Here is a 27,129-nt window from a genome sequence, read left to right as displayed (position 1 = left end):
TGCCTGTGGAGGGGACCTTAGAATGCCCCATGGCCCCATGGCCCATCCTTGATGGGGTCTGGACAGCATCGAAAGAAAGCAGTGTGGTCTCTTGACTAGACTCATCCCTCCCTCCCCTTTTCTGTCTCCCAGAAGCAGGTCTGCCCCAACAGGTGTCCTCCCAGGGCTGCTACCTCAGAATGAGGGTCATCACACACAGCCTATCAGAGGAATGGGGACCTAATTTATTGTGGGTGCCAATGCTTATCTAACATGGGGCAATCTTAAATAGCAATCCTAAATAACCATATGTTAGAACTGAACCACTTCCACGCCTAGGTCAGGCTGACCATGTGAAATGCTCTCTGCTTCCTTGTCTATTTTTAAACCCAAAATTGAAACATTCTCAGCACAACTCCTCCTTTTCCCTCCCTTTCATGGTGGGATTAGCACAGCGGGCACTTAAACAAATCGCCCCTGGAGAAACCCACTGGGACGGTGCTGGTGGACAGTCGCCTGTGAGCGGCCAGGCCACGCACAAGACTGTGAACCTCCAGCACACACTCCCTTCCGCAGACACCTCAAAGAGCTCCCTTAGCCCTCAGAGGGAAGGCACACTCCGGAAGCTGGCCTCCACCTTCCGCACCTGAAGATGATCTGAGGGTGGCTGGAGGCAGCTGAGGCAGCGGGAGGGACCTGCTCTAACGTGGTCACGTCCCATTTCTTTCTTCTTTACCTAGTTCTGTAGCCGGCGGGGTTGAGCTACAGTTCTCTGCACACGCTTCCTGCCTCGGAACATTTGCTCCCGTGGTTTCCTCTTCCAGGATTGCTTTTTTTTTTCTGCTTAAACTGAACTAACTCTTCATTCTAATACACCCCTTCCTTCAGTCCCCTCTTCTTCCCTGGGCCCAAAGTAATGTCCTACTCGCTTCACTCCTGCGGCCTTCTCTGCCCCTCTCTTGCCACCTTCCTTGTTCCTGTTTGCTCTTATAGTCCTGTGTGTAACCTGGTTTGTCATCCCATCAGCCAGAAGGCTCCTCAGGTTATGGCTGTGCTTTGACTACTCTAAGCCATACCTGGTGGTCCTCCTGGACAGTCAAGGTCTGTGGGTGAGCTGACAGTGGCGGGTAGAGATCCCCAGGACTTTCCAAGTCCCCGGAACAACCTGGATAACACACAGAGGCTGGGTGAGACACACATCTGCGAAGGGTAATGAGGACCTGCCTAAGGGTGGAGGCTGGGGGACAGAGGAGACCATAGAGCAGTGGTCCTCAAAGTGTCGTCTCCAGACCAGGAGTATCAGCATCACCTCGGCCATGTGTTAGAGATGCACATCATCGGCTCCAGCCCTGACCTAGTGAATCAGAGACTCAGGGCGGGTCCCAGCAATCTGTGTCTGAAGGAGCTTTATGGGTAATTCTGGTGAATGGTGAATTTGAGAACCACTGCCCTAGAGTTAGGGACCTTGTGCAGGTGGGAGGCCAGATGGTATAGTGCCGTGGTCGGCACTCCTGTCTGCCCCCTTCTTCTCCTGGCCTGGCCCTGGCCCCGGCAGATTCTTCCTTATGAAGTCATTGGCTGCCTGTGGAGGGGACCTTAGAATGCCACATGGCCCCACGTGAGCCACATGCGGCTCTTTGGCCCCTGGAGTGCGGCTCTTCCACAAAATACCACGGCCTGGGCGAGTTTATTTTGAAGAAGTGGCATTAGAAGAAGGTTAAGTTTAAAAAATTTGGCTCTCAAAAGAAATTTCAATCGTTGGTCTGTTGATATTTGGCTCTGTTGACTAATGAGTTTGCCGACCACTGGCTGTAGTGGGAACACGTGGGCCATGGAGCCAGACCTCTGAGGTTCAGAGCCCTGCGCTGAAATTTGGTGGCTGAGCGAGATGGGACTGAGTAATACCACCTTTCAGGGTTATCGTCCTTCTCACATGGGGATTGTGTAGGTCCCTAAACTTTCATGCGCATAAGAATCAACTAGGTGCTTTTGAAAATGCAATTTCCTGACCTCTGTTTCAAGAAATCCAAATTTTGGGGGTCAGAGTGAGGCCCAGGAACTTATAGTTTAAACAGGCTCCCAGGTGGTCCTGCTGTGGGGGGTTCAAGGACCATTCTGAGAAGCCCTGAGGTAGAGGGCCTTACGCGACGCCTATCACGCAGGTGACCCTGACTTGTGGGCTCCCCAGTGACAGTACTTTGACTGACCTGGGAGCAGTGTTGACAGGCCAGACATATGCAGAGTCAGTGTGTTTTGCAGTGGTGGGGTGTGCAGGGGCAGCACCTACATGGTGGGCATTTGTGCTTCTTGGGTTTGGGGGGTACCTGCTTCCCATCCCCTGGCTGGGGTAATTGTTTCCCCCAGTGAGAGCGGGCCTTGTGGGTGGAGCACAGCTGGGATGTAGGGACTGGCTACAAAGGTGGTTTTGGTGGAGGGGCCAATGAAAAGGGGCGGTACCAGAGCCGGGTGTGGAACCGTAGCGGCTCTGGGGCCTGGAGACAGAGATCCCTGATCAGCCTCCTTGGCCACACAGTTTTGGGAGGACAGAGGGGTGGGGGCCATGGCCTTGTTTCAGAGAGGCCCCGTTCTGGCCCCTCTGTAGCCTGAGCCTCCTGCCTAGGCTGCTCTGACAGCCCCCTCTCTGAGGGGCTTGAAGGACTCGCTCTGGTTAGCTTGGCCACTGAATTCCCCAACATGCTGTTCCCCTAGCCACCACTGGAGGGCTCTGAGGATCCCTGCAAACTTGACCCATCTGCTTTAATCTCTCCTCTCCCTCCCTGGGCCAGTGGCCTCAGCGCTGTCCAACCTGGAGGTGACTCAAGAGGTCACCAGGATCCACAGAGGGGAGGGGTGCCTGCCTTCGGGGGCCATGCCTGTGATCTCAGCATAAGCTAATGGCAAGCCCCGAGCAGATACTCACCAAGTGACCATTCTGACTTCCTTCCCCACCCCCACCTCAAGACAGCCAGCCTGAATGGTGAGCCCCCTCTTCTGCCAGTCCCCCCCCCCCCCTCTCTTCACTGGCAATGATGGGAAACACAGGTCATAGCTTGGGAATGTGGCCCTGGGCAGGGGTGATAGGAGGAGGGAGAAGGACATGTGACCTCTCAACAGCTCCCCTACTCTCCTGCTCTGTCTCCAAGCCCCTTCCTCACCCCACATACAGATGGGTGCTGGTAGTGAGGGGCTGTTGGGGGAAGCAGCCCCTGTCTGCTGACCGTTGGCCCTGGTGGGGCTGATGAGGGGAGGGACAAGTGCCAACTGGTAGTGCCCGTAGGAAGAGTGTTGGGCACAGGCCCAGTGTCCTGTGGCGGCTGCTGGGCCAAACCTGCCGTGGCAGGATGGGGAGACAGAGATGGGATTCTGGGCCCACTCAGACGGAGAGGGGCTTCTCTGGGAGCCGAGTTCTCTGATTCTCAGCACCAGAGAAAACAGGCTGTGGCCTGGCTCGTAGTATTTGAGGCTTGTTGGGAATCTCGTTGGTTTGGTCGGAGCAAGGGGCCTCATAGCGGCTGTTTGCCTTCAGTACCTCCTCTGGTGGAACTCGTTGAAATGGGTGGGTCAGGGCAAGCGTCTTGGACGCTGCATGCAGTGCCACCCCCATCTTCCCCCGGGGACCAAGGCCTTGGCGCTTTGAATCGAGGCGCCACTGAGGGGGCTTTGTGCTTGTCAGGGTCCAGAAGCTGTAAGGAGAGAAAAGGCAGATCCTGCTGCTTGGGAATGAGCAGGGTGGCTAAATACAGCCGCTGCACTCTGCCCCTCCCCTCTCCTCCCCCTCCACTCCAGGCCCAGGCTGCCTGTGGTCTCAGCAGGCACCACCTCTCCAGCCAGCTGCCTGCCTGCCACCCAGCCTGTCCCCACCAGGCCAGCCCCCACCTCCCCCTTCCCCTCCCCCAGGACCTCGTGCAGAGCCTCAGCAGGGTCAGCGAGTGAGTGGGGCTGGGCAGGCTGGGCTCTTGCTCTCTGGGGAACCTGGCGGGGTGGGTAGTGGGCAGGCAGCGGAAAGGCCTGGTGCCAGGGCAGAGCCTCTGGGACAGGCTCAGGCTGGGGTCTGTGTGGCAGAGTCTCCAGGTGAGTTGGGGTGCAGCCCTGTGGGGGGCCGGGCCACAGGGACTTGGGGTGGGGGAACCAGGAGGAGGGGCCAGGGGGCTGTGGCAGATTCATGTCTGTATTTGGCAGTCGGCGCGGAGCCAGCTCAGTGAAGCTGGGCCCCTGGCCAGTAGCAGGGGAGGGCGTCAGGGCCCTGGAGACACCCCTCCCCCAAAGACACACTGGTGCCCCCTCCTCTTCCCCAGCTGCCTTTCTTTGTGGATGACTCAAACTCTGCTCTCCCATCTCCTGAGAGTTTTGGGGCCCATGCTTTAGGTCTGGGGCCAACAGGTGCTCCTGGGGTATCTGGGGCAGGAAGCTGAGAACAGAGAGGGGGAAGGGCGGGCTGGACAGTGCCACCTCATTGGCCCTGGCACTGAGGTCAGGATGGGGTTTGTCTGAGGTGTGTGTTCCTCTGCACTAGGCCCAGCTCACCCAAGATACGGGTGTCCTAGTTGTGCCACCCCGGGGTCCAGAGACGTGAACCACCTGCATTAGGAGCCTGCGATTCTGTGCCAGGAATGTGTGGGTTCCGGGCTCCAGTGGAATTCCACGTCTCCCACGAGGCCCAGGAGCGGCCCCTCTGCTGCCTGAATCCTTGGCCCCAGGCCATTCCCTCTGGTTCCCCTGCTCAGGAGGATCAGCAGGGTCAGTATTAGGAGAGTCTGTGGCAGGATTCAGGGACTCAGGGAAGGAAATAACTGGCAAGGTCATATAGCAAGCAAGCCCCGGGAAGTGAGGTCAGGGCTGGGCCAGCCTGCGGGAACCGTCTCACCTCCTGGGCTCCCATTCCAGACGTTATCGGGTCCTTGATCTCAGGCTGATCCATGTAGCTCTCTCAGTCTCTCTGCCCTCCTTCCTCTCCTGGCATCCCTCTGTGTGCCACCGTCTCTCCTCCGTCTCTCCTCCAGGTGGGTCCACATCCCCTTTCAGCAGCCCCATCACCTCTGACGAGGAGTACCTGAGCCCCCCAGAGGAGTTCCCGGAGCCTGGGGAGACCTGGCCCCAACCCCCCACCATGAAGCTCAGTCCCAGCCAGAACCGCCGCTCCTCAGATGCTGGCTCCAAGGCGCCCCCCACCTTCAAGGTCAGATCACGGAGCCCAGCCTCAGTCTCCTGAGTACCTCCATTCCTTTGCGTGGCCTCTTGTTCTTGGGGCCACTCCAGGTTCGAGCACAGCCTGGAGCTCGACCCCATTAACTGAGAGCCAGCCTAGGTCAGCCTGGGGTGGAAGAGGCCTCTGTCCCAGATCCCCCACCCCGCAGGAGCTGAAGCTGGGCCCTGACACTTTGGGGTTCCCTGCAGGTCTCCCTTATGGACCAGTCAGTAAGAGAAGGCCAAGATGTTACCATGAGCATCCGTGTGCAGGGGGAGCCCAAGCCAGTGGTCTCCTGGTGAGTAGCAGCGAACCACCACCTGCCAGCTCCCCGCTCCCAGGCCTGGCCCTGCGAGACCTGGCTCTGGGCAGAGGCGGCTGGGCCCTTTGTGGACTTTCCCTGGATCTGTAGGGGGCCACATCCCAGGTACAGTGGTGCCACTCCCCCAACCTGCCCCTGCCTCTGTCCCTGCCTGGGTTCAGGGCTCACTGGGGGCTTCCTCCTGGAGGAGGGGTTTGTTCACTCGGGCTGAACAGCCTGGAGCCATCTCACTCCCTGAGGAGGCTGCCCGCCCCCAGTCCGTTGACCACAGGCTGATTTTTGAGGCCTTCTCTGCGCCCAGCCCTGTGCTGAGCCCAGGTGGAACCAGTTGTTTCTGAGCTGCCAGAGCCCAGAGTTAAATTCGGGCCTCATCTGTGGTGCTACATCCCAGGTGCCTGGAGCTTTGATTAGTTCGCTCAGGTTATTGTTTTTTATTGGTTTGGGTTCTACTTTCATTTTTAATTGATTGTCTCGTCCCCAGTGTGATTTCTTAACATGTCCCTTTTGGGAAGTGGGAAAGCTACCTGTTCATTATAAAGAAATAAAAATAAGACATGAGGAAATTTAAGAGCTATTATGAGCTGAATAGCATGGCGCCACTCTAAGTGCAGTTAAGTTCCTAGAAAGGAGAGATGCAGGTGGGCAGACATGATCTGGAAGTTCCTGGTGGAGGTGGGATGCGGAGTCAGGGTGAAAACCTGTCTGTAACGCAGGGGGGCCCGTGGTCAGTGGGACAGATCTGGGGAGGGGACAAATGACGAAGAGGGAGGAGAGGCCAGCTTGGCTCTGTGCCCCCACTTCCTCGTGTGCAGGTGAGGACCCTGGGCCCTGGGACTGAGCTCTTGCCCCTCTGACAGGCTGAGAAACCGCCAGCCCGTGCGCCCAGACCAGCGGCGCTTCGCGGAGGAGGCCGAGGGTGGGCTGTGCCGGCTGCGGATCCTGGCCGCTGAGCGGGGTGACGCTGGCTTCTACACTTGCAAAGCAGTTAACGAGTATGGCGCTCGGCAGTGCGAGGCCCGCCTGGAGGTCCGAGGTGAGTCCATCCCACTCCCCATGAACCCCCTCACCCCCCACCTGGCCCCGGCCTCGTTCCTGCCCAATTGCCAATGCTCACATAGCCTCAGTTATGGGATGCCAGAACTGAAAGGGCCTCTGAGAGCCCCAAGTTTAGCTGCTCACACTGTGGCTGAGGAAACTGAGGTCCAAAGAGGGGAAGTGACTTGCCCAGGCCACATGGCAACTTGCCCAGCGGTCAGCTTACTACCCAGTACCGCCTTCCCTGTGCTCAGGCATACGTGCCCCTGATGCCGGCCAGAGACCTTGCTTCCTGCCACCAGCCATCCTCTCCTTACACGCTTCTACGTCTTTGTCACCCTGCCTTTCCCAGGCTCCCCCCCACACACACCCACTCCCTTCTCTCCTATTACCCATCTCATTGCTGTGCAGAATCTGTTGTGGCTGGGGGTGGCAGTGGGGAATGTCTGATAATTGGACCCGTTCGGAGGGGCCCTTGGGGTGACTTGGGCATGGAGCATCGCCGGGACCCGGGGTGAGCAGAGCTGTGAAATGTGGAGAGGGCTGGGTCTCGGAGTCGGGCCTAAGGGTAGGAGGCCTTTCAGGCATCGGGGATGGCAGGCCCTAGCCAGGCTGCCTTGGGGGGCAGTGCTTTTCTTCCCAAGGACTGGCCATTTGCCTCCCCTTTCCCTATGGCCAATTCAGGGCTGGGAACCCCTCCTCAGCTCTGCACTCAGCCATCGTCCCCACTTTCTGGCAGAGGCCAGCTCTGAGAGCTTCCAGGATCTCCAGACCCTGCCGGAGCCCAGACCCTCACAGTCATGGTTGCCCCAATGGACCCTGCCTGCCTCAGTTACCGGACCCTGTGCCTCCTGTTCCTGGGGTCGCCTCCTCCTCAGTCTCTGAATTCTTCCATATCCACCCCCAACCCCCATCCCACAGCCTGGCCCCATTCCCTGGCCTGCGCCTGCCCCTTCAGGGTCTGGTCTGCCCTGCTTCTCTGTGCTAACCCATGTCTCAGTGCTTCTCTCTCTTTGGAATTCTCCCCAACATCTCTCAGGTTTTGGGGTGCTCCTGGTAACTGTGAATGCCTCTCCCCTGGTTGCCCAGGGCCTCTACCTGCCCAGAAAACCCAGGGCCCTGGCCTCTGGCTGGCTGCCTGCCCCCCACCCCAGGGCTGCGCTTGGGAGAGCTGACTGTGGCAGTGCTGCCCTGGCAGTTGGAGAGGCAGCTGTCTGTGCTGGGGGCCTAGCCAGGCTGCGTGCGTGCTCGTGTGTGCGTGTGCGTGTGCGTGTGCGTGTACTGCACTAACCTGCCGCTTGCTGACTGAGGTTTTTGTCTGTACACAGGCGAGTGAGCTCAGGGGGCCGACTGCACTCCCCCCGCTACCCTCCGAGCTGCGCCCTGTCTCAGGCACCTCTCGGACCTCGCTGTGTTTCACTGCCTCCTGCCCACAGACCCTGCCGGCCTGGACCCTGTTCCAGCCTCCCCTCCCCTCCCTTCCCCGTGCAGCATCCTGGGGTAGTCCTGGGCCCCAGTGGACCCCTCCCTCCCCAAGTGGACATATGACTGGGCTGGCTGGGAGCCCCCACATGGACTGAGTGCCAGGAAGGGGGTGGCCATGAGGACTATCAAGACCCCTTCCCAGTCTCTCCCTGCAGGGGAGCACCCAGTGAGTGCATGTGCTGCCACTGCTACAGGCCCTGTCTGTCTATCCGTTTGTCTGTCTGTGTGTCTGTGACAGTCAGGAAAGGACGCCTCCAAGCTGGCATGGGATAAAACGGAGGGGGAGAGACAGGGCATAGCACCTGCCAGGTGGAGGGCCCAGAGGGGTCAGGGCTGTGGACAAGGAGCTCATGAAGTGGGGGCAGAGCACTGACCGTTCCAGAAACGGGTTTTCAGTGGTACAACACTGTTCACAGGAGGCCAAAAGCCAGAGGCCCCGGCCCTGCGCTGATGAGGAGGCCTGGCTGAGTCCCGGCTGTGGGCAGGTGTAGGGCCCACTTGGGGCTCCCCCTTTCACTGTCAGAGTCCGGGAGGCTCTGCCCGGGAGTGAGGGAGTTAGCCAGACTTGACACGGGAGTAGGGGCCTCCTGTAGAGGGTGTGGAGATATTCAGAAGTTCCTGTTTCTTAGTTCAAATAAAGTCCAGTTTGTACCCAGCTGGTGTGCTGTGTGGTATTTTTTTCCGCCGCCGTCTCTGCCGCTACATGGCCCTCAGTTTCGCTGTCCTTGATTCCTGCCGCTTCCCGAGTTCCCCCTCCCTGGCCCAGCTGGGGTCGCTGTCCTGAAGCCAGGCCTGAGACCTCCGCACGGTCCTGGCCAGCCAGGAGGGTGGGCTTTCCCTCTGTCTCCAAAGGAACAAAATGCATCTCTCTCTCTGTGTCTGTCTGTCTCTCTCTGTGTGCGTGTGTGTCTCCCTCACCCCGTGTCTCCGCTCCCTGTGTGCCTACTCCCCGTGGCCGCTCCCCCAGCACACCCTGAGAGCCGGTCCCTGGCCGTGCTGGCCCCCCTGCAGGACGTGGACGTGGGGGCCGGGGAAATGGCGCTGTTTGAGTGCCTGGTGGCGGGTCCTGCGGACGTGGAGGTGGACTGGCTGTGCCGTGGCCGCCTGCTGCAGCCCGCGCTGCTCAAATGCAAGATGCATTTCGATGGTCGGAAATGCAAGCTGCTGCTCACCTCCGTGCACGAGGACGACAGTGGCGTCTACACCTGCAAGCTCAGCACGGCCAAAGGTAACGGCCCGCTTGGGCCCCAGGGCTGCCTTGGGCCCCCAAGAGCTGGAGGGAGGGGCCTGGAGGGGAAGGAGTTGGGTGCAGAATGAGATGGATTCTGTCTTCGGGGGGAAGAGTGGTGGGTGGGAGAGGGTGCAATACACCTGCCTCAGTAAACGCACTTGGAGTAGCACCTAGAGCAGCACCTGGCCGGAAGGGCCTCCCGTGTCAGTGCCAGCTGCAGTTCCTGTAGGAGCCCATCTGCTGAGGTGTGGCAGACAAACCTGGATGTGGGTTCCAGTCCCTGCCCTGTCGCATAGCAGCCACCTGACTTTGGACAAGTCACTTCATCTCTCTGAGCTCAGACTATTCATCTGTAAAAAAAGGGATCATGATAATGCCTAGCTCGGGGATCGGTAGGATTAATAAGATAATGAATGTAAAGAACAAAGCACAGCGCCTGGCGAAGGGTGCCACCTAATAAATGTCAGCCATTAGTATTATGAATGCCTTCTCTGACCTGGTCCCCGTCCTCGTCTGAGGAGTGGAGACAATGCCTCGCCGGGTTGTGGTAATGAGCACCTAAGGTGACACTGGAGGGACCTTGGTCAGCGTCAGGTGCTGTCGCTTCCCCCAGAAGATTGTCTGTGGGGGCAGTGGAGTGGGGCAAAGGGGCATGTGCTTTATGTCTGGGGTGGTGGGAGGAAGTATGGGCACAACCCAGGTGCAGAGGAGAATTCCAAGGGGAGGGAAAGGGGGTGCAGGGGAGGAAACGGGCTTGCCTTCTAGGCCTCATTGCTGAGCTGAGCATCACCCTGGGTGGGCAAGTTGAGCTGAGGATGGGAGAGCCGGGCTGGGGCCCTGGACACCCATCGTATCCCTAGCCACCATAGCAGCCTCTGCCACCCTTGCCGGCCTCCACCTTCCTGAGAAGGCCCAGTGCCTCTTCCGGTGCCTAGGGACCTTGCTGGGGTCCAGCTCCTGGCCCAGGCAGGGGGCCTGTGGGTCGGGGTGCCTGGGGTTCCGTGGCCTTTGTTGCCCCAGTGCCCATCCCTCCTGCAGATGAGCTGACCTGCAGTGCCCGGCTGACGGTGCGGCCCTCACTGGCGCCCTTGTTCACGCGGCTGCTGGAGGATTTGGAGGTGCTGGAAGGCCGCACGGCCCGCTTCGACTGCAAGATCAGTGGCACCCCACCCCCCTCCGTGACCTGGACTCATTTCGGTATGGCCCTCTACCCTGCAGATGTTGGGGGGACCCCCAAGGGCCAGAGAGCAGGACCCCTCTCTGAGTCTGCTGTGCATTCCGCCTCCCTCCCCCCAGGCCACGCCGTGGAGGAGAGTGAGAACTTGCGTCTGCGGCAGGATGGGGGGCTGCACTCGCTGCACATTGCCCATGTGGGCAGCGAGGACGAGGGGCTCTACGCAGTCAGTGCCACCAACACCCACGGCCAGGCCCACTGCTCAGCCCAGCTCTACGTGGAGGAGCCTCGGACAGCTGCCTCGGGCCCCAGGTACTGCCTGGGCGCCGGAGCCGCCAGCGCTGCCTCTGTGGGGCCCCGGCCCCGCCTGTGACAGGAGGCAAAGCTCTGGGACCCTGGGCAGCTTTGTGATTTTTGCAGCTCGAAGCTGGAGAAGATGCCATCCATCCCTGAGGAGCCGGAGCACGGCGAGCTGGAGCGGCTGTCCATGCCCGACTTCCTGCGGCCACTGCAGGACCTGGAAGTGGGACTGGCCAAGGAGGCCATGCTGGAGTGCCAGGTGACCGGCCTGCCCTACCCCACCATCAGCTGGTTCCACAATGGCCACCGTATCCAGAGCAGTGATGACCGGCGCATGATGCAGTGTACGTGCCCAGGGGAGGGGCCCTGGGGAGTGTCCCCTCCAGCATCCTCTCTGCTTGCGGTGCCCTCCGCCGTGCTCACCCTCGGGCCTTTCTTTTCGAGCCCAGTCAGGGATGAGGCGTCTAGTGGAGGGGAGCCCAGAAAGGCTATGAGGTCGCCTCCTTCCTTGAGCCCACACAGCACCCATCTTGCTGAGTCACTACTTTGGGCCTCAGTAGCTCCCTAGGAACTTACTAGACAGCCTGCGACTGATTGTGGGCAGGTTACAGAACCACTCTGTGCCTCAGTTTCCTCATCTGTAATCGGTTTGTTAGAGAATTAGATCAGCAAGTCCATACAGAACACTTAGAGCAGGGCCTGGCAAATAACAAGTGGTCAGCACGTGTCATGTCTTATGATTATTGCTACTGTTTTTGCCACCATTGTCATTCTCATTAGCAAAGCAGAGAAATTTCAGTGAAAAGGCCCACGTGGCCAGTGTCTGGCACCGAGAGGATGCTTGGCCAAGGCTATTAATGAATAGCAAGTAAAGAAGGAACTGGAGGAAGACAGAGGGGTGTGTTTGGGACCGTGTCCTCTCAGCCTGGGGTGTTTCCCATGGGACTATCTCAGTTCCACCCTCGAAGGAATCAGAGTCTCCAGTGGGAAGGGCCACCTGCCTCCATCCGATAGTGCCACCCTGTGCCACGCGATGGCCTCCCCTTCACAGTGGCAGAGTGACAAAACTCAGCGCCTCACGTGTGCCGGGCTCTGAGTGCTAAAGGCCTGGCATGGGTGATCTTACCACGGGCCTGTGAGGCAGGTACTATTATTCCTGTTTAAAGATGGGGAAACTGGGGCTTATGGAGGGTCAAGGACTTGCTCAAAGGCAGGCAAGGACCATCTGACTCTGGCTCCCACCTCCTAACCAGGATGCTCCCTGTCGGCTGTGCCCATTTCCAGTGCCACCACCAAGGTCCTTCCCCTCTGCCCCCCCGCCACAGCAGTTGTCTGCTCAGCCCACAGGCTTCCTATCTCTCCGTCTGCTTGAGGCCCTGAGTGGGTGTCTGTCTCAGGATCTGAGCTGGCGTCTCTTCTGTTTGTATCTGGGGTCAGTGGCGGCCCTTGGTTTCTCTTCCTTTATAAATAGTCTCAGTAGAGATAAATGGGTGACTGTTCCATGGGAGATAACCACTAAGAGGAGGGAGGGGTATTTGGGGATAGCCCTTATATGAATGAGGATAGTGTAGGCCTCTTCCTCTTCCTGTCCCTGCTGGAGACAGCTTCCTTATCATCATTCCGGGAACACGGTGTAGGCACAGAGCTTTGAATTCAGAGGGAACCAAGTTCAAGCCATTGCTCCATCATGTATTAGCTGTGTGACCTTGGACAAGTCCATTAATGTCTCTGACCTCATTGGCAAAATGAGGACAATTTTGCAGGGTTGTTGAAAGGATTATGGGGGTAGAAAATGTATGTCAAATAGCTGGCATAGCAGAACACTCTTATTGGAGTTTATAATATAATACATATATTTGGCACTTACTGCATGCAAGGTAGTGGGTTCTGCTGGAGGTCCTGGGGAGGGGAGAAGAGATGGGGGTGCAGAGTGGGGCCCCCAGTCATGGCACAGGAGATTTCCCAGGCTGGCACTCACTTGAACTATCTTGAAGGAGAAGGAGGCCTTAGTAAGAGAAGAATGTTCCAGAAGGGAGGAATTTTGTGAGCAAAGATCTGAAGATGGAGCCCCTATGGCTTGTTCAGGGACCTGCTGGCTTGTCAGGGTCAGATGGTGGAGGACTAGCAGGGGACGTGGCCAGGTGGGAGTTTAGTCTGAGTGCTTTGGCTGCTGTCAGTAGGTGCCTGTGCAGTAGGTGCTTTTACGGTTTCCAGGTTGAGACGCAACATGCAGTGCTGTAGGTGGAGTGTGGGCTGCACTAGTGGGGTGCTCTCAGGGGCTCTGTGCTGGCCCTGGGGCCACCAGTGGCCATGGGAAGGGCCCTTGGAACAAAGCCTTGATAGAACTTTGACACAGAGGTGTGACACCCTCCCCAGAGGTGCGAAGAAGAGGGGCAGTCAACCGTTGGTGGATGGTGTGGGAGGAAGGTGAGAAGCTGTGGGGCCTGAAGTGTGGAGGGACAGACAAGATGGGCCAGAGCTGCAGGTGTAGACTTGGCAGTCTGGACCTAGGGTTTGCCACACGATGGACACACTTCTTGCTTGTCTGCCTATTCCTTCTCTCTCCTCTCCTCCCTGAGTGGGTGGGGGTGAAGGGCCAGGTCTAGGGTGGCATGGGCACACCCCTCAAAGTATTCTCCTCGCTCAGGCCCAGTGTCACTGTCCCTCCCTGCCCCCCCAGACAGGGATGTCCATCGATTGGTGTTCCCCGCTGTGGGACCTCAGCATGCTGGTGTCTACAAGAGTGTCATCGCCAACAAGCTGGGCAAAGCTGCCTGCTATGCCCACCTCTATGTCACAGGTGAGACAGGCACCCTCCCAGCCAGCTACATGCACAGCCTAGCCTCTGGCCTACCCAGGGGGCTGGTGAAAGGGGGGGGGGCTTTTGCACCTGCTCTCTTCCTTCAATCCCTTGGGGAACTGTCTGGCCTCGTCCCTGCCCCCAGCCCACTCCCCTGAGGCCTGGTGATCCTGTGGAGCCACTGGGACCTAAAGGCCCCCGCGGATGCTTGACCTTTGGCTTTCAGATGTGGTTCCAGGCCCCCCAGATGGTGCCCCACAAGTGGTGGCTGTGACTGGGAGGATGATCACCCTCACATGGAACCCCCCCAGGAGTTTGGACATGGCCATCGGTGGGTCAGAGCCACACAGGGCTGAGTGGTGGGGATGGGGCATGGCAGGGCAGGCTCGGGCAAGAGTGCCAAGAGAGCCAGGACGGGAGGGCAAGGCCCAGGGAAGCATACAGGGTGGGGAGTGGACGGAGTACTGGGAGCACGGCTAGGAGCAACCTTGACTGCCTCCTCTGCATGGTGGATGGAGCTCCGGGTCAGGAGGGGACAAAGGGAGCCACCATATTCCCGTCTCTTTCTCAGAGGGATTGGGTGCGTGGGTCATGCTCTCGGGAATATGCTCTTCTTCCCTGTTCGTGACCTCTTCCCACTCTCTGCCTCAGTTTCCCCACCTCAGATAGTAACAAGGAATTGGGATACAATGCAAGCTCTCTCCATGCCTGTAACTGGACCCCATGCCTGGCACTTTGTTGGCTCTTAGCCTGGCTAGGCCAGTGGTTGGGCAAGAGCAGATGGAGAGCAGTTAGAAGCAACAGGAGACACTGAGGCAGGTCCTCAGAGCAGACTAATGATGAGTTCCTGGGTCCTGAAGAACTGAGTGGGGGTGGAGTGGAGGATGCCCCAGCCATGCCCGTCTCTAACAGTTGCTTCCCCATCAGACCCGGACGCCCTGACCTACACCGTGCAGCACCAGGTGCTGGGCTCAGGCCAGTGGACAGCGCTGGCCACGGGCTTGCGGGAGCCTGGATGGTCAGCCACAGGGTTGCGTAAGGGGGTTCAGCACATTTTCCGGGTCCTCAGTGCCACCATCAAGAGCAGCAGCAAACCATCACCCCCTTCTGAGCCTGTGCAGCTGCTGGAGCGAGGTGAGCCTGGGTGTGCTTATGGAGCGGGGGTGGGTACTGTTGGGCCGGGGAACTGGGTCCCCACAGTGGGAGCTCAAGGGCTGGTCTGGACATTAGAGCTTTGACAGGAACAGTGTGGCTGGGTGCGACCTTGACCGTCAAAGTGCTTCCTTCTCACTCCTGAAAGCAGCACTCACAGTGGGCGAGGCTGAGGCTCTGGAGTCAGACAAGCTGGGAGTGCAGTCCCAGTTCTGCGGCTCCTAGACAAAGTGCTAACCCTCTCCAAGCCTCAGCTTCCTCATCTATGAAAATGGAGCTCACAGGGCGATGGGGAGGGTTAGAGGAGCAGTGGGTCCTAAGGATCTCCTCCTCTCAGGCCCGCCCCTGGAGGAGGCCCCCGCTGTGCTGGACAAGCCAGACATCGTGTATGTGGTGGAGGGACAGCCTGCCAGTGTCACCGTCACCTTCAACCACGTGGAGGCCCAGGTCGTCTGGAGGAGGTGGGGCCCTGCCTGGCATGCCCCATTCCCACAAGTGGCAGTCCAGTTCCGGCCATCCTAGCATGACCTCCTGTGGCTGGATCCTGGGTGATCTCCCTCTCGTGTGTCCCTCAGCTGCCGAGGGGCCCTCCTAGAGGCGCGGGCAGGTGTGTACGAGTTGAGTCAGCCAGATGACGACCAGTACTGTCTTCGGATCTGCCGGGTTAGCCGCCGGGACATGGGGCCCATCACCTGCACTGCCCGCAACCGTCACGGCACACAGGCCTGTTCGGTCACACTGGAACTGGCAGGTAGGTGATAGCAGACCCCCTTCCCTCTCCTCCCTCTGAGGCCCATAGCCCTCTCCTCCAACCCCCAGGTCACACACCCATTGGCCAGTCCTAGGTCTTCCCTCTCAGCCTGCCCATCTGATGGCCATACTAATACCAGTACTACTACCACTAATAGTAATAGTACCAATAAGATATTTGTTAAGCACCTAGAATGTGTCAGGCTTAGTGCTAAGTATCTCACATGTAACTCCTCATTTAATATTTACATCAACCCTGTGAGATGGGGGGTTGGTTGTTATCCCTATTTTACAGATGGGGAAACTGAGGCTCAGAGAGTGTTAAATAACAGGCTCAAAGTCACACAACCTAATAAGACCGGGAACTAGGATTCAAGTTCTAATACCCAATTCCAAAGCCAGAGGGTGCTCCTAGTTCCTGTGTTAAACACAGCAGGAAATAATACCTCAAGTGTAACAAGCATAGGGAGACAAAATCAATTTAAAAAAGAAAAAAAACAAGGGAGTGCATCTTATCACGAGACTCTCAGCTCCCGGATCCTGGCTGCCCTTTGCTCAACTTGTCGGACAGAGCCTCCCAGTCTTTGCTGTGAGGACTTTTTTTTTTTTTTTTTTTGGTAATTTCTCCATCAAAGACGTTGTCTCTCAACCCCCAGCATGCATTAAGTAGTAATTGCCTTGTGTTCCAGTTTGTTAATTAACTCTAGACATATGTAACTGCCACTCAGGATTTCGGACCAGCGCCAGCTAAATAGTGTTACCTGCTGAGTAGATACAATTCCAACCAAATGCAAAGAAAGTGACATTGTAGTTAGCACAGGCAAGCTTATTGTGGGGAAATGTGCATTTTCTGGTGCTTTTAAAAAATTGTTCAAGTTTATTTGATGCACCTAGTGCTTTAACCTTCATAGAGCCTACCCTCTCACCCCCACATCCTCCCCTCCCACTAGAAGCCAGATTCCTAGAGGGGAGGGAGAGCCTCTTTAAAGTGGAAGAGAAGTGGCAGGAGCGAGTGTGAGAAGATGGGGAAGCCCCACTGCCCCCCTGTGGACGGTGGATGGGGTGAGGCCACACATCATCTGGGCTCCAGATCTCCCTTTTACGTGTCTTTTCCTTGCCCAGTTTCCCCCACCCCATCCCCTGTCAATTTCTCCTCAATCACCGCTTTGCTCCTTGATAGTACCATCTGCAGGGCTCATCTTTCTTTCCAGATATAGGGAGAGGCCCTGGCCACCCAGCCCTCAGCCTGGCCTGGCTGGGACAGTGACACGGAGACTGTGTTCCAGCCAACCAGGGCTAGAACAGGCCTGGGGCTTGGATCTACACGCTCTCCCACTGTGCCCCACCCCTCACCCTAGGCAGGGCAAGTGGAATGGCCCCTGTCCTCCCCTTTCCTCCACATCCGCCTCACTCTAGATCTTCCCCACTCCCAGGATGCCCTTCCCTTTTATCTATATAAAACCAAGCAGTGTGCTGTGATGGTGGGGGTCCCTGCCCAGTGGCCCTGCTCTTCCCCAGGGCCTGACCACTCCACTCTCCTTACAGCGTAGCTCCTCAACCATGCTCAGGAAGAGGCACCAGGAAGTTACAGGCTCCTCTGCAAAGCACACTGGAATATGTATTTAATTCCATCACGAGAATTAGAAGCCACTTCATAAGGAAATAACACGATCACATGATATGTGTAGAGAATAAAACCACAGTCACATGTGAGAGAGCTAAGCTGAGATTCGGCTCCAGTTTGTTCTTACCATCTCCAAGATGGCAGAGGGCCCCTTAAGCACTTAAACAAGATTCAGAGAGAGAAAGCGTCAAGGCAGAGGCAATGCCATCGTGAACTTGATTCAGGGTCACAGGCTCAGCGGACTTTGGAGCTCAGAACAATAAAGTCTGAGAAGCCCTCAATGGGACTGTGCACAGGGCGATCGCCCACAGGGGGCAGCATTGAGCCACTCCACGCCAGCCCATTAATGCAGGGAAGGAAGAGGCTCAGGATGGCCAGCCCTGATTTGTCAAGAGAGACAGGAAATCCAGATTTCTTTTGTGTGTGAAAATCTCATTTCAAAGCTGGCAGATGAACACTGAGGGTCAAACAAAGCAAGCCTGCCCCCTCTGGCTTAGGTTTTCTGAGATTTGAGGGACAACACGTATGGATTTACAGGGAGAGCAGTTGGTCCAAGCTAGGAGTTTGAGAGCCCCAGTGGTGAGGTGCTGGGGTCTGGGGAAGTGTGTGTGTATGGGGGGAGAAAAGGGGGGAGGAGGGAGGAGGGGGGAGCTCTGGGTGGCCAGGGCCTCTTCCTCAGTTGCTGAGGAAGGGCTTGGAGAGGAGCTGAGGAGGCAGGCCCATGTGACCCCAACATTCTGTCCCCCTCCCTTTTCCACTCCCACCTCCTGTGTTTCAGAGGCCCCTCGGTTTGAGTCCATCATGGAGGACGTGGAGGTGGGGGCTGGGGAAACCGCTCGCTTCGCTGTGGTGGTTGAGGGGAAACCACTGCCGGACATCATGTGGTACAAGGTCAGAGGGTGACGCGGTGGCCTCAGGGGAGGCCTAGCCTGGGGCTGGCCAGGAGCCTGGGAGGAAGAAGGAGGGGTTTCCTGGGAGTGTGGGAGGGGTCCAGGCAGCCTTAGGAGGAGGGGTACGTTTTAGAAGGAAGTGGGACCCAGAGGTGCTGAGTGACGCTGGTGGGCGTGTGAGGAACTGGGGTACTAATTGGGGTAGAAGGGGTTCCTGGCCCTGAGATAGGGGTGAGACTGGGTCTGTGGCATGGAGGTAAAGCTGGGTCCCAGGTGGAGGTGAAGCCAGGCCCAGGCTGGAGGTGACGGCCAACTCTGCAGGATGAGGTGCTGCTGACTGAGAGCAGCCACGTGAGCTTCGTGTACGAGGAGAACGAGTGCTCCCTGGTGGTGCTCAGCACGGGCGCCCAGGACGGAGGCGTCTACACCTGCACTGCCCGGAACCTGGCTGGAGAAGTCTTCTGCAAAGCAGAGTTGGCTGTGCGTTCAGGTGCGCTGGAGCTCAGGGCAAAGTGCTCACCCCCAGGGATCCATATGAGCCCCTGTCCAGGAGTCACTCATCCGGCCTTGCACTCCTTGGCTCCCACATCTTCCAGCCCCGGCACCCCACTCGGGCTTCCAACATTCTTGCTCCTCTTCTGTCTTCTCCATCTACCCTGCCTGTCTCAGTCTCTGTCCTCATTCCTCTCTTGCCCTTCCCATCTAACACCAGGCCTCTCTTCTCCAGCTCAGACAGCTATGGAGGTAGATGGGGCCCGGGAAGACGAGGAACAGCGAGGAAAGAGACTCAGCGACTTTTATGACATCCACCAGGAGATCGGCAGGTGTGGGCGAGCTGTGGGGTGTGGTGTCGGGGGGCCAAGAAAGGCTGGGTCTGTGGCCGGGAGGTGTGGAGAGTCAGTGTTGCAGCAATGCCTGAATCCCATCCTCTCCATCTGTCATCACCCAGGGGTGCCTTCTCCTACCTGCGGCGTGTGGTGGAGCGTAGCTCTGGCCTGGAGTTTGCAGCCAAGTTCATCCCCAGCCAGGCCAAGCCAAAGGCATCAGCATGGCGGGAGGCTCGGCTGCTAGCCCGGCTCCAGCACGACTGTGTCCTCTACTTCCATGAGGCCTTCGAGAGGCGTCGGGGGCTGGTCATTGTCACCGAGCTGTATCCTGGGACAGGCTGGGTGTCTAGGGGATACCTGGCCTGAATGACCGGTCCTTGTAACAACCAATTAGTAACTTCACACTTAACAGAGTGGCCCCATTGGCAGTTGGGAGGGGCTGACTACCTTTACAAAACGTGCCCGTTGACAATTGGGAGTTCTGAAGGCATCTTATAAATACCTCATAGAGTGGAAGTATTTAAAAACCAACATTTTCTGCCCCCCCCCCCCTTTTAGCTTAAAGGTACATAGGACTTAATGTGTGCCACAGTGGTCTAAGAGTTTTATTTATTTAATCTTCATGTATACCTACTTATTTTGTGGAATTTTATTATCCCCATTTTACAGATGATGGAACTGAGGCACAGAGAGGTTAACTCACTAGAAGTCACACAGCTAGGAAAAGGCATGTGATTTTTTAAAAAATATATTTTTTAATTGATTTTTTACAGAGAGGAAGGGAGAGGGACAGAGAGTTAGAAACATCGATGAGAGAGAAACATCGATCAGCTGCCTCCTGCACACCGCCCACTGGGGATGTGCCCGCAACCAAGGCACATGCCCTTGACCGGAATCGAACCTGGGACCTTTCAGTCCGCAGGCCAACGCTCTATCCACTGAGCCAAACCGGTTTTGGCAAGGCATGTGATTTTTATCACGAAATGCAGTACAGTACATCTGAACATTGAAGTGACCCCATTTCAGATGAGCATCAATCCTTGGCTTTATTAGGAGGCTGTTACCATAAAGAATGGGTTTTAGCTTTGTAAGAGAGTTTGTTAAACAAAGGCACACTATGGTAAGGATGCTGGGTGGTTAGCTTATCACTCTCACAAGCAGGGTGACCATGTCCTTCACACCAGGCTCTCAGTCTGCACTGTTAGAACCCAAACCTTGGCAAAATGGCTGATTATTATGTGTCATGGACCTTCTAGGTCCTTCTCTAATAGTCAAGAAGTCCCATCTACAGTCAACAAAATTCTGCTCCAACTTGATCCCTACAAATACCTCACAGGGTGGGCAGGAGGAGGTGTTATCCTCATTTTACTCCTGAGGGAGTGTAGGCTCAGAGAGGTTAGGTGACTTGCCTGAGATCCCACAGCAAGTGAGAGTACAAGCAGGGTTGTCCCATCTGTGCACCCAGGTGACAGGCGGAAGAGTGAAGACACAGTGGCTAATGGTACCAGATGTGCTTTAAGGGAAAGGAGAAGCCTGCGCTGAGCTGGGATCTGACTTGAGCTGTGGGAGTGGGGGCACTGCCCAGGGAGGGCTGGGCAGTTGGCATTGGTCACTGTTCTCCTTGATCCAGGACATAGCTGCACGGAGGAGCTGCTGGAGCGAATGGCTAGGAAGCCCACCGTGTGTGAGTCTGAGGTGAGGGCAGTGGGTGGCAGGGGTCAGGTTGGGCACTAGCGTTCACCCACCTGAACTCTGAGAGCTGAGGGGTGGGTCCTGGACATGCCAGCTGTGCCCATGAATAGGCCAGGGGTGGCCCTGGAGAGCACTGGTAGGCGGGCAGCAGAGCCCTTTTCCTGCACCAGACCAGACCCCCACCCGGGGACTTGCAAATCTCAGCAGACCCACCCTGTCCTACTGTGTTTCCCAGTCTTCCTCCCGTCAACATTCCTCAGACACTCCTCCCAGCACGGGCTCCACCTGGACTCCACGCAGCCTCACTCTGTCCTGGCATGGGGCGCGTGCAAGTTGTGCACTGCACAGTTCTATTTGTCATCATGTAAACGACTTCCTTCTGTAATTGTGGTGTGCCTGACTGTGTCGCTGTACATGGAGGCCCTGGGTCTCAGCAACCCAACCTATGTTCCAGTCCCCTCCACCAGCCACCTGAAGGCCACCTACCAGGCACGCCTGACCTCTGGCCACAGCCCTGGTGGTGATCAAACATGATGCCCCACCCTTTCCCCACGGACTCTGGGTCACCTGTCTCCACAGATCCGGGCCTACATGCTACAGGTGCTCGAGGGAATATGCTATCTGCACCAGAACCATGTGCTGCACCTGGATGTCAAGGTGAGGTGCAGGTGGGGGTGGGGAGCAGGCAGCCCCGTGGGAGCCAGGCAGCGGGGTGTCCTCCCCTTTTCACTCAGCTCCCACACCTTGCCCCGTGTCCTGCAGCCTGAGAACCTGCTGGTGTGGGATGGTGCAGAGGGTGAAGAGCAGGTGAGGATCTGTGACTTTGGGAACGCCCAGGAGGTGACTCCGGGAGAGCCCCAGTACTGCCAATACGGCACTCCTGAGTTCGTGGCGCCCGAGATTGTCAACCAGACCCCTGTATCTGGAGTCACTGACATCTGGTAACATTGGCATCCTGAGCGGCTGGGGTGGGCCAGGGCAGCTGCTCTCAGGTCTGGGGAGGTGCTCACTGGCAGAGAGGAGCTTTACTAAACCCAGGTTCTTTCTCTCACAGTCGATGGGTGGCATTGCTCACGGGTCCCTTGCCCACATAGCTACCTACCCCTCATCAATCAGGGATGACCCAGGCACTCAAGGCCTCGGGCCTGTCTGTCCTTGGTTCCTTATCTCCCCTGGGTGGTCAGCCACCCCGTCTGCAGCCACCTTGCCTCCCCCTACTCCACCCCTCCAGTGAGGCAGGCACCATCCCTTGGTTCCCAGACTTCTCGTAGCTTCCTGGGCTGGCCCTGCCATGACCCTTCACTCCTCCAGGGATGTCTGGACCTTTGAGTGCAGAGTCTTCCCTGAAGGAGGCATCCTTGCATTATCCATTTGTCCAAACAGTGTTCACAGAGAGGACGCTTCTGGCTAGATTCTTGGTAGCCGAGAACGGCTCGCTTCTGTTGGGAGGTGGGCTGACCTTTCACCGACCCTCTCTCCTTCCCCCACAGGCCCGTGGGCGTCGTTGCCTTCCTCTGGTAAGGACCTCTCTGCACTCAGAACCCCAGTCTCCAATGGTCTCTTAGCACCCGCCCCCCCCCCCCCCCCCCGCCCAAACATGTATAGGGTCTGGGGCTAGCAAGTAATTGGGGGTGTGCAGCCCACCCCTTCTCTTCCACATCCCCTGCTGCTTCCTGCACAGCAAGGGGCCGCATATGCAGGAATGTGGACGTCCCAGCCTGTGTGTCTGTCTCCCACCGCCATGCCCCTCCATAAGGGGTGGGCACACAAGCTGGATGGAGAGGCCAGAGCAGGCTCGGTGCCATTTAGGCAGGGGCTACAAGGTCCTGACTGTCCAGCAGGGACTGGAAGGAGTAGGCTCAGGCTCAGGGAGGCATATCCCCCTGAGGCCAGACTCCTTACCTCAAGGACAGGCCATGGCTGGAGGAGGCACAGAACAGGTCCTCTAAGCATGGGCCCAGGGCAGGGGCCTGGTGGCCGCCTGTCTGGGGTAGTGGTGGGAATAGGACAGGCAAGAGTCCGAAAGACTCTGTCCAGACTCACCCAGCCTCTGTCTGCCCCACAGCCCTGAGGCCTCCACTTCTCCCTGGCCCTATGTCCCCACTGGCATCCTGTCATCTCTTGCTTAGCCCTAGGGCCCTGCCTACCTCTCACTCAGCTCTCTCCACCCCTGCAGTCTGACGGGAATCTCCCCGTTTGTTGGGGAAAACGATCGGACAACGTTAATGAACATCCGGAACTACAATGTGGCCTTTGAGGAGAACACGTTCCTGAGCCTGAGCAGGGAGGCCCGGGGCTTCCTCATCAAAGTGCTGGTGCAGGACCGGCTGTGAGTACGAGGCCCCGAGGAGCCCTGACCTGCAGAGTCCCCTCATGCCACCCCTACTGCTGCCCAAGCCTCTGCCCTTAGACATCCAATCCTCCAAGTCCTTAGAGGCCCCATTTTCCCAAACATTTATTGACTGACTAATTTAATGAATGATGAATCCTTTCTTAATCCTCATTCCTTACAGGAGGCCTACCGCAGAGGAGACCCTAGAACATCCTTGGTTCAAAGTGAGTCTAGTACTGCAAAGTCATGGTAGAAGAGGTGGAGAGAGAGAGAGAGAGCATGTGAACAGCTTCATTTATTGAGTACCTACTGTGTGCAGTTACCATGATAGGTGTTTTAAATACTTATGATCTGTCCGCCTCAAATAGCTCTGTAAAGGAAGGTATAAACTCCCATTTTGTCCATAAGGAAACAGAGGCTCGAGTTGGGGTCTCATGGATTCCAAGGCATAGATCTGGACTTCCCATCCCGGGGGTCCTCAGCAGGGTTTTTTTCTGGCTCTTGAAATCAACCGTGTGTCCACCTCTATCCTGCGCTGGTCCCACACTGTGGTTGGTATGTGGCCTGGCCTCTTGGCTTTGAGCTCTGTGTGGGCAGAGTTCTCATTCATCTTCAAACCCCAGCACTTCAGGGCACGGTGCCAAGTGGGGGATGAGATTCAGCAAATGACCCAGAAAGAGCAACTAAATAAACCATCCATTGAGAATTGTGCTGGGTCAACTGAAGGCTGAGGTAATTCTGGTATCTGTCCTTGGAGAACTAGCCTTGTCTCCCAGATCAGAAATGAGCCCCAAAGAGGACAGCCTGGGTGGGTCGCTGAGGGAGACCTCTGTCATGGCCTGGCCCACCAAGGCTCAGATATCTGGGCCTGCTAGCTCCACATGGGTATGGGTGGTGAGCTGGGCAGTAGGGCCAAGCCCAGGGGCCTAAGCACAGGCCGCCCAGGCAGCCACTGTACTAGGACAGGGCTTTGAGCCCTGGTGTAAGCTCTGAAGCCCACCCCAGAAGCCACCAATTTTTGGCCTCTCCTCTTAGGTTCAGGAAATTTGTCTACCTGTGGGCACCTTGGCTGTTAGAGTTGTTGTGATAGATCCAAGGGGAAGGGGACCCCCAGGACCCGGACTCAATGCTGTTTGGTCCATTTTCCCCTCCTGTGGACTTTCTCTCTCCACTGCCAAACCTTGAGGGTCTAGGTTGACAGATAACTTTCTCTAAGTCCCTCTTTCCCGGGTTTGCAGACACAGGCAAAGGGCGCAGAGGTGAGCACGGATCACCTAAAGCTATTCCTCTCCCGGCGGAGGTGGCAGGTGAGTTTGGCTGGGTCCTGCTTCTGTGCCTTCCACCTTCTCATTTCTGCAGCCTTCTCTCTCTAACCTTGCCTTTTCTCTATCATGTGCCCTCACCTCCTGCTCATCTGTCTTCATCTGCTTTTTATTCTCTCAACTCCCAGTTTCCCTCATGCCCCCTGCCCCTCTCTCTGTCTGCCTTGGGCCTTCTCGGGGGGCTGAGGTGAGCCTGAGCGGTTCAATCTAGCCCCCGGGGAACCGTAGGTCTGACTCCAGCACTCTGTCTTCAGCGCTCCCAGATCAGCTACAAATGCCACCTGGTACTGCGCCCCATCCCTGAGCTGCTGCGGGCACCCCCCGAGCGGGTGTGGGTGGCCGTGCCCAGAAGACCACCACCCAGTGGGGGGCTCTCGTCCTCCTCTGACTCCGAAGAGGAGGAGCTGGAGGAGCTACCCTCAGTGCCCCGACCACTGCAGCCTGAGTTCTCGGGCTCTCGAGTGTCCCTCACCGACATTCCCACTGAGGATGAGGCCCTGGGGACCCCGGAGGCTGGGGCTGCCACCCCTATGGAGTGGCAGGAGCAGGGAAGGGCCACCTCTCAGGACCAGCAGGCCCCGAGCCCTCCTGCCCTCCCCTCCCCAGGCCAGGAGCCCCCAGCTGGGCCCAGCCCCCGGCGGGGAGAGCTCCGCAGGGGCAGCTCAGCTGAGAGCGCCCTGCCCCGGGCCGGGCAGCGGGAGCCGGGCCGGGACCTGCAAAAGGCAGCGTCTGTGGAGCTGCCACAGCGCCGGAGCCCCAGCCCGGGCACCGCCCGCCTGACCCGGGGAGGCCTGGGCGAGGGTGAGTATGCCCAGAGGCTTCAGGCCCTGCGCCAGCGGCTGCTGCGGGGAGGCCCTGAGGATGGCAAGGTCAGTGGCCTCAGGGGTCCCTTGCTAGAGAGCCTGGGGGGGCGTGCCCGGGACCCCCGGCTGGCACGGGCTGCCTCCAGCGAAGCAGCACCCCACCACCAGCCTCCACCAGAGACTCGGGGCCTGCAGAAGAGCAGTAGCTTCTCGCAGGGTGAGGCGGAACCCCGGGGCCGGCACCGCCGAGCCGGGGCGCCCCTTGAGATCCCCGTGGCCCGACTTGGGGCCCGTAAACTACAGGAGTCTCCCTCCTTGTCTGCCCTCAGCGAGACCCAGCCACCCAGCCCTGTACGGCCCAGTGCCCCGAAAGCCAGTGCCCGCCAACCCAGTGCCCCCAAGTCTTCAGAACCTCCCGCCACCAAACCCAGTGATGCTTCTCAGCCCTTGGCATCCCAGCCTGCCCAAGAGAAGGCTCCGAAGTTCAAGGCAGAGCCAGTCCCAGCCCCTAAACCTGCACAGCCTCCCGTGGCCCCGCAAACCCCAGCGCCCCCCGTCACACCCTATGCCCAGATCATTCAGTCGTTGCAGCTGGCGGGCCACACGCAAGGCCCTCCCCAGGGCCCTGCCACACCTCCGACGGAGCCCAAGTCCCACCCCGCGGTGTTCGCCAGGGTGGCCTCCCCACCCCCTGGAGCCTCTACCAAGCTCGTGCCTGCAGCCTCGGCTCCCCCAGCGCCGGCCGAGAAAGCCCGGGTTCCCACGGTGCCCCGCAGGCCGGGCAGCAGTCTCAGCAGCAGCATCGAGAACCTGGAGTCCGAGGCCGTGTTCGAGGCCAAGTTCAAGCGCAGCCGTGAGTCGCCCCTGGCACGGGGGCTGCGAATGCTTAGCCGCTCGCGCTCAGAGGAGCGCGGCCCCTTCCGCGGGGCCGAGGAGGACGGCATGTACCGGCCCAGCCCGGCGGGCACACCGCTGGAGATGGTGCGACGGCCCGAGCGCTCGCGCTCCGTGCAGGACCTCAGGGCGACCGGGGAGCCGGGCCTGGTCCGCCGCCTCTCGCTGTCGCTGTCCCAGCGGCTGCGGCGCACCCCGCCCGCGCAGCGCCACGCGGCCTCGGAGGCGCGCGGCGGGGACGGGGAGAGCTCGGAGGGCGGCAGCTCGGCGCGGGGCTCCCCGGTGCTCACGGTGCGCAGGCGGCTCAGCTCCACGCTGGAGCGGCTGTCCAGTCGGTTGCAGCGCAGCGGCAGCAGCGAGGACTCCGGGGGCGCGTCCGGCAGGAGCACGCCGCTGTTCGGACGGCTACGCAGGGCCACTTCCGAGGGCGAGAGTCTGCGGCGCCTCGGTCTCCCACACAACCAGCTGGCCGCCCAGGCCGGCGCCACCACACCTTCCGAGGAGTCCCTGGGCTCCGAGGCCAGCGCCACATCGGGCAGCTCAGGTGAGGAGGGGCAGGGCGCAGGGAGAATGTGTGGACAAGTATGGGTGGGTTGGGGGTGTGGTGGGGCTGGGATGACAGGTGCAGAGTTCAGAAGAGGGTGGAGCTTGCTGGACGAGAGGCTCTGGGAGGAGGAGAGGGCGGGGACACCCACCAGTAAGAGGCTGAGGAGGGGCTGGAGCCCCCCCCCCCCCCCCACCCCCACCGAGGATTGAATTGGCATGGCTGGAGCGCAGGAGGTGAGGGGCAGAGGCTGGTGAGGGAGAAGGCCAGGCGGGGCTGGGTGTTCTCTACTTCTCTGGGCTGAGGCCTGCAGCGGGTGGGAGCTGCCTGGCCCTGGCTGGGCAGGTACTAAGGCCCCTGGGTCTTCACAGCTCCTGGGGAAAGCCGGAGCCGGCTGCGCTGGGGCCTCTCTCGGCTGCGGAAAGACAAGGGCTCATCACAGCCAAACCTCTCTGCCAGCGTTCAGGAGGATTTGGGTCAGCAGTATGTGCCCAGTGAATCAGGTAGGAGGTGCCTGCTGGGTAAGTAGCTGGGTGGGAGATGGGCCACTTTGAGGAGCCCCGGCAGTGATGCAAGGGACCTGGGATCAGGAAAACAATAACAACAATAATAATAGCAGCAGTTGTCATTCATTAGCAATGCCCAGTGTCCTATCAAGCACTTTCCAAGGGCTGCCTCACTCAACCCTCCCACACTGTTGAACTATTGTTTGTGTCAGGTCCATATGGCACAGGTGAGGAAACAGGCTCAGCCATGCTAAGTGGCTGGTGGGAGGCACAGAGGTGGTA

General features: G+C 58.4%; 1 protein-coding gene across 3 annotated transcripts in view; it reads left to right on the top strand.

Annotated features, from left to right (window-relative positions):
• Nucleotides 1–27,129, top strand: part of SPEG (striated muscle enriched protein kinase) — a 54,915-nt gene that overhangs the window by 20,674 nt on the left and 7,112 nt on the right. For all 3 annotated transcript variants that reach the window (XM_054723351.1, XM_008145128.3, XM_054723352.1), the window contains 25 exons: nt 4,980–5,155; nt 5,374–5,462; nt 6,344–6,519; nt 8,974–9,234; nt 10,276–10,434; nt 10,534–10,723; nt 10,832–11,055; nt 13,392–13,511; nt 13,738–13,842; nt 14,439–14,645; nt 15,001–15,124; nt 15,239–15,414; nt 17,816–17,928; nt 18,249–18,417; nt 18,655–18,751; nt 18,877–19,077; nt 20,392–20,449; nt 21,026–21,103; nt 21,209–21,387; nt 21,937–21,963; nt 22,623–22,775; nt 22,960–23,002; nt 24,017–24,085; nt 24,355–26,341; nt 26,713–26,844. In XM_054723351.1, the coding sequence (XP_054579326.1) occupies nt 4,980–5,155; nt 5,374–5,462; nt 6,344–6,519; nt 8,974–9,234; nt 10,276–10,434; nt 10,534–10,723; nt 10,832–11,055; nt 13,392–13,511; nt 13,738–13,842; nt 14,439–14,645; nt 15,001–15,124; nt 15,239–15,414; nt 17,816–17,928; nt 18,249–18,417; nt 18,655–18,751; nt 18,877–19,077; nt 20,392–20,449; nt 21,026–21,103; nt 21,209–21,387; nt 21,937–21,963; nt 22,623–22,775; nt 22,960–23,002; nt 24,017–24,085; nt 24,355–26,341; nt 26,713–26,844 (5,313 nt within the window). The remainder of the gene's footprint in view (nt 1–4,979; nt 5,156–5,373; nt 5,463–6,343; nt 6,520–8,973; nt 9,235–10,275; nt 10,435–10,533; nt 10,724–10,831; nt 11,056–13,391; nt 13,512–13,737; nt 13,843–14,438; nt 14,646–15,000; nt 15,125–15,238; nt 15,415–17,815; nt 17,929–18,248; nt 18,418–18,654; nt 18,752–18,876; nt 19,078–20,391; nt 20,450–21,025; nt 21,104–21,208; nt 21,388–21,936; nt 21,964–22,622; nt 22,776–22,959; nt 23,003–24,016; nt 24,086–24,354; nt 26,342–26,712; nt 26,845–27,129) is intronic.

This window comes from Eptesicus fuscus, chromosome 11 (assembly GCF_027574615.1).
Source record: "Eptesicus fuscus isolate TK198812 chromosome 11, DD_ASM_mEF_20220401, whole genome shotgun sequence".
In the NCBI taxonomy this organism is placed as follows: Eukaryota; Metazoa; Chordata; class Mammalia; order Chiroptera; family Vespertilionidae; genus Eptesicus; species Eptesicus fuscus.
Note: the sequence above shows the minus strand (reverse complement) of the source record. Positions and strands in the feature narration are given on the sequence as shown.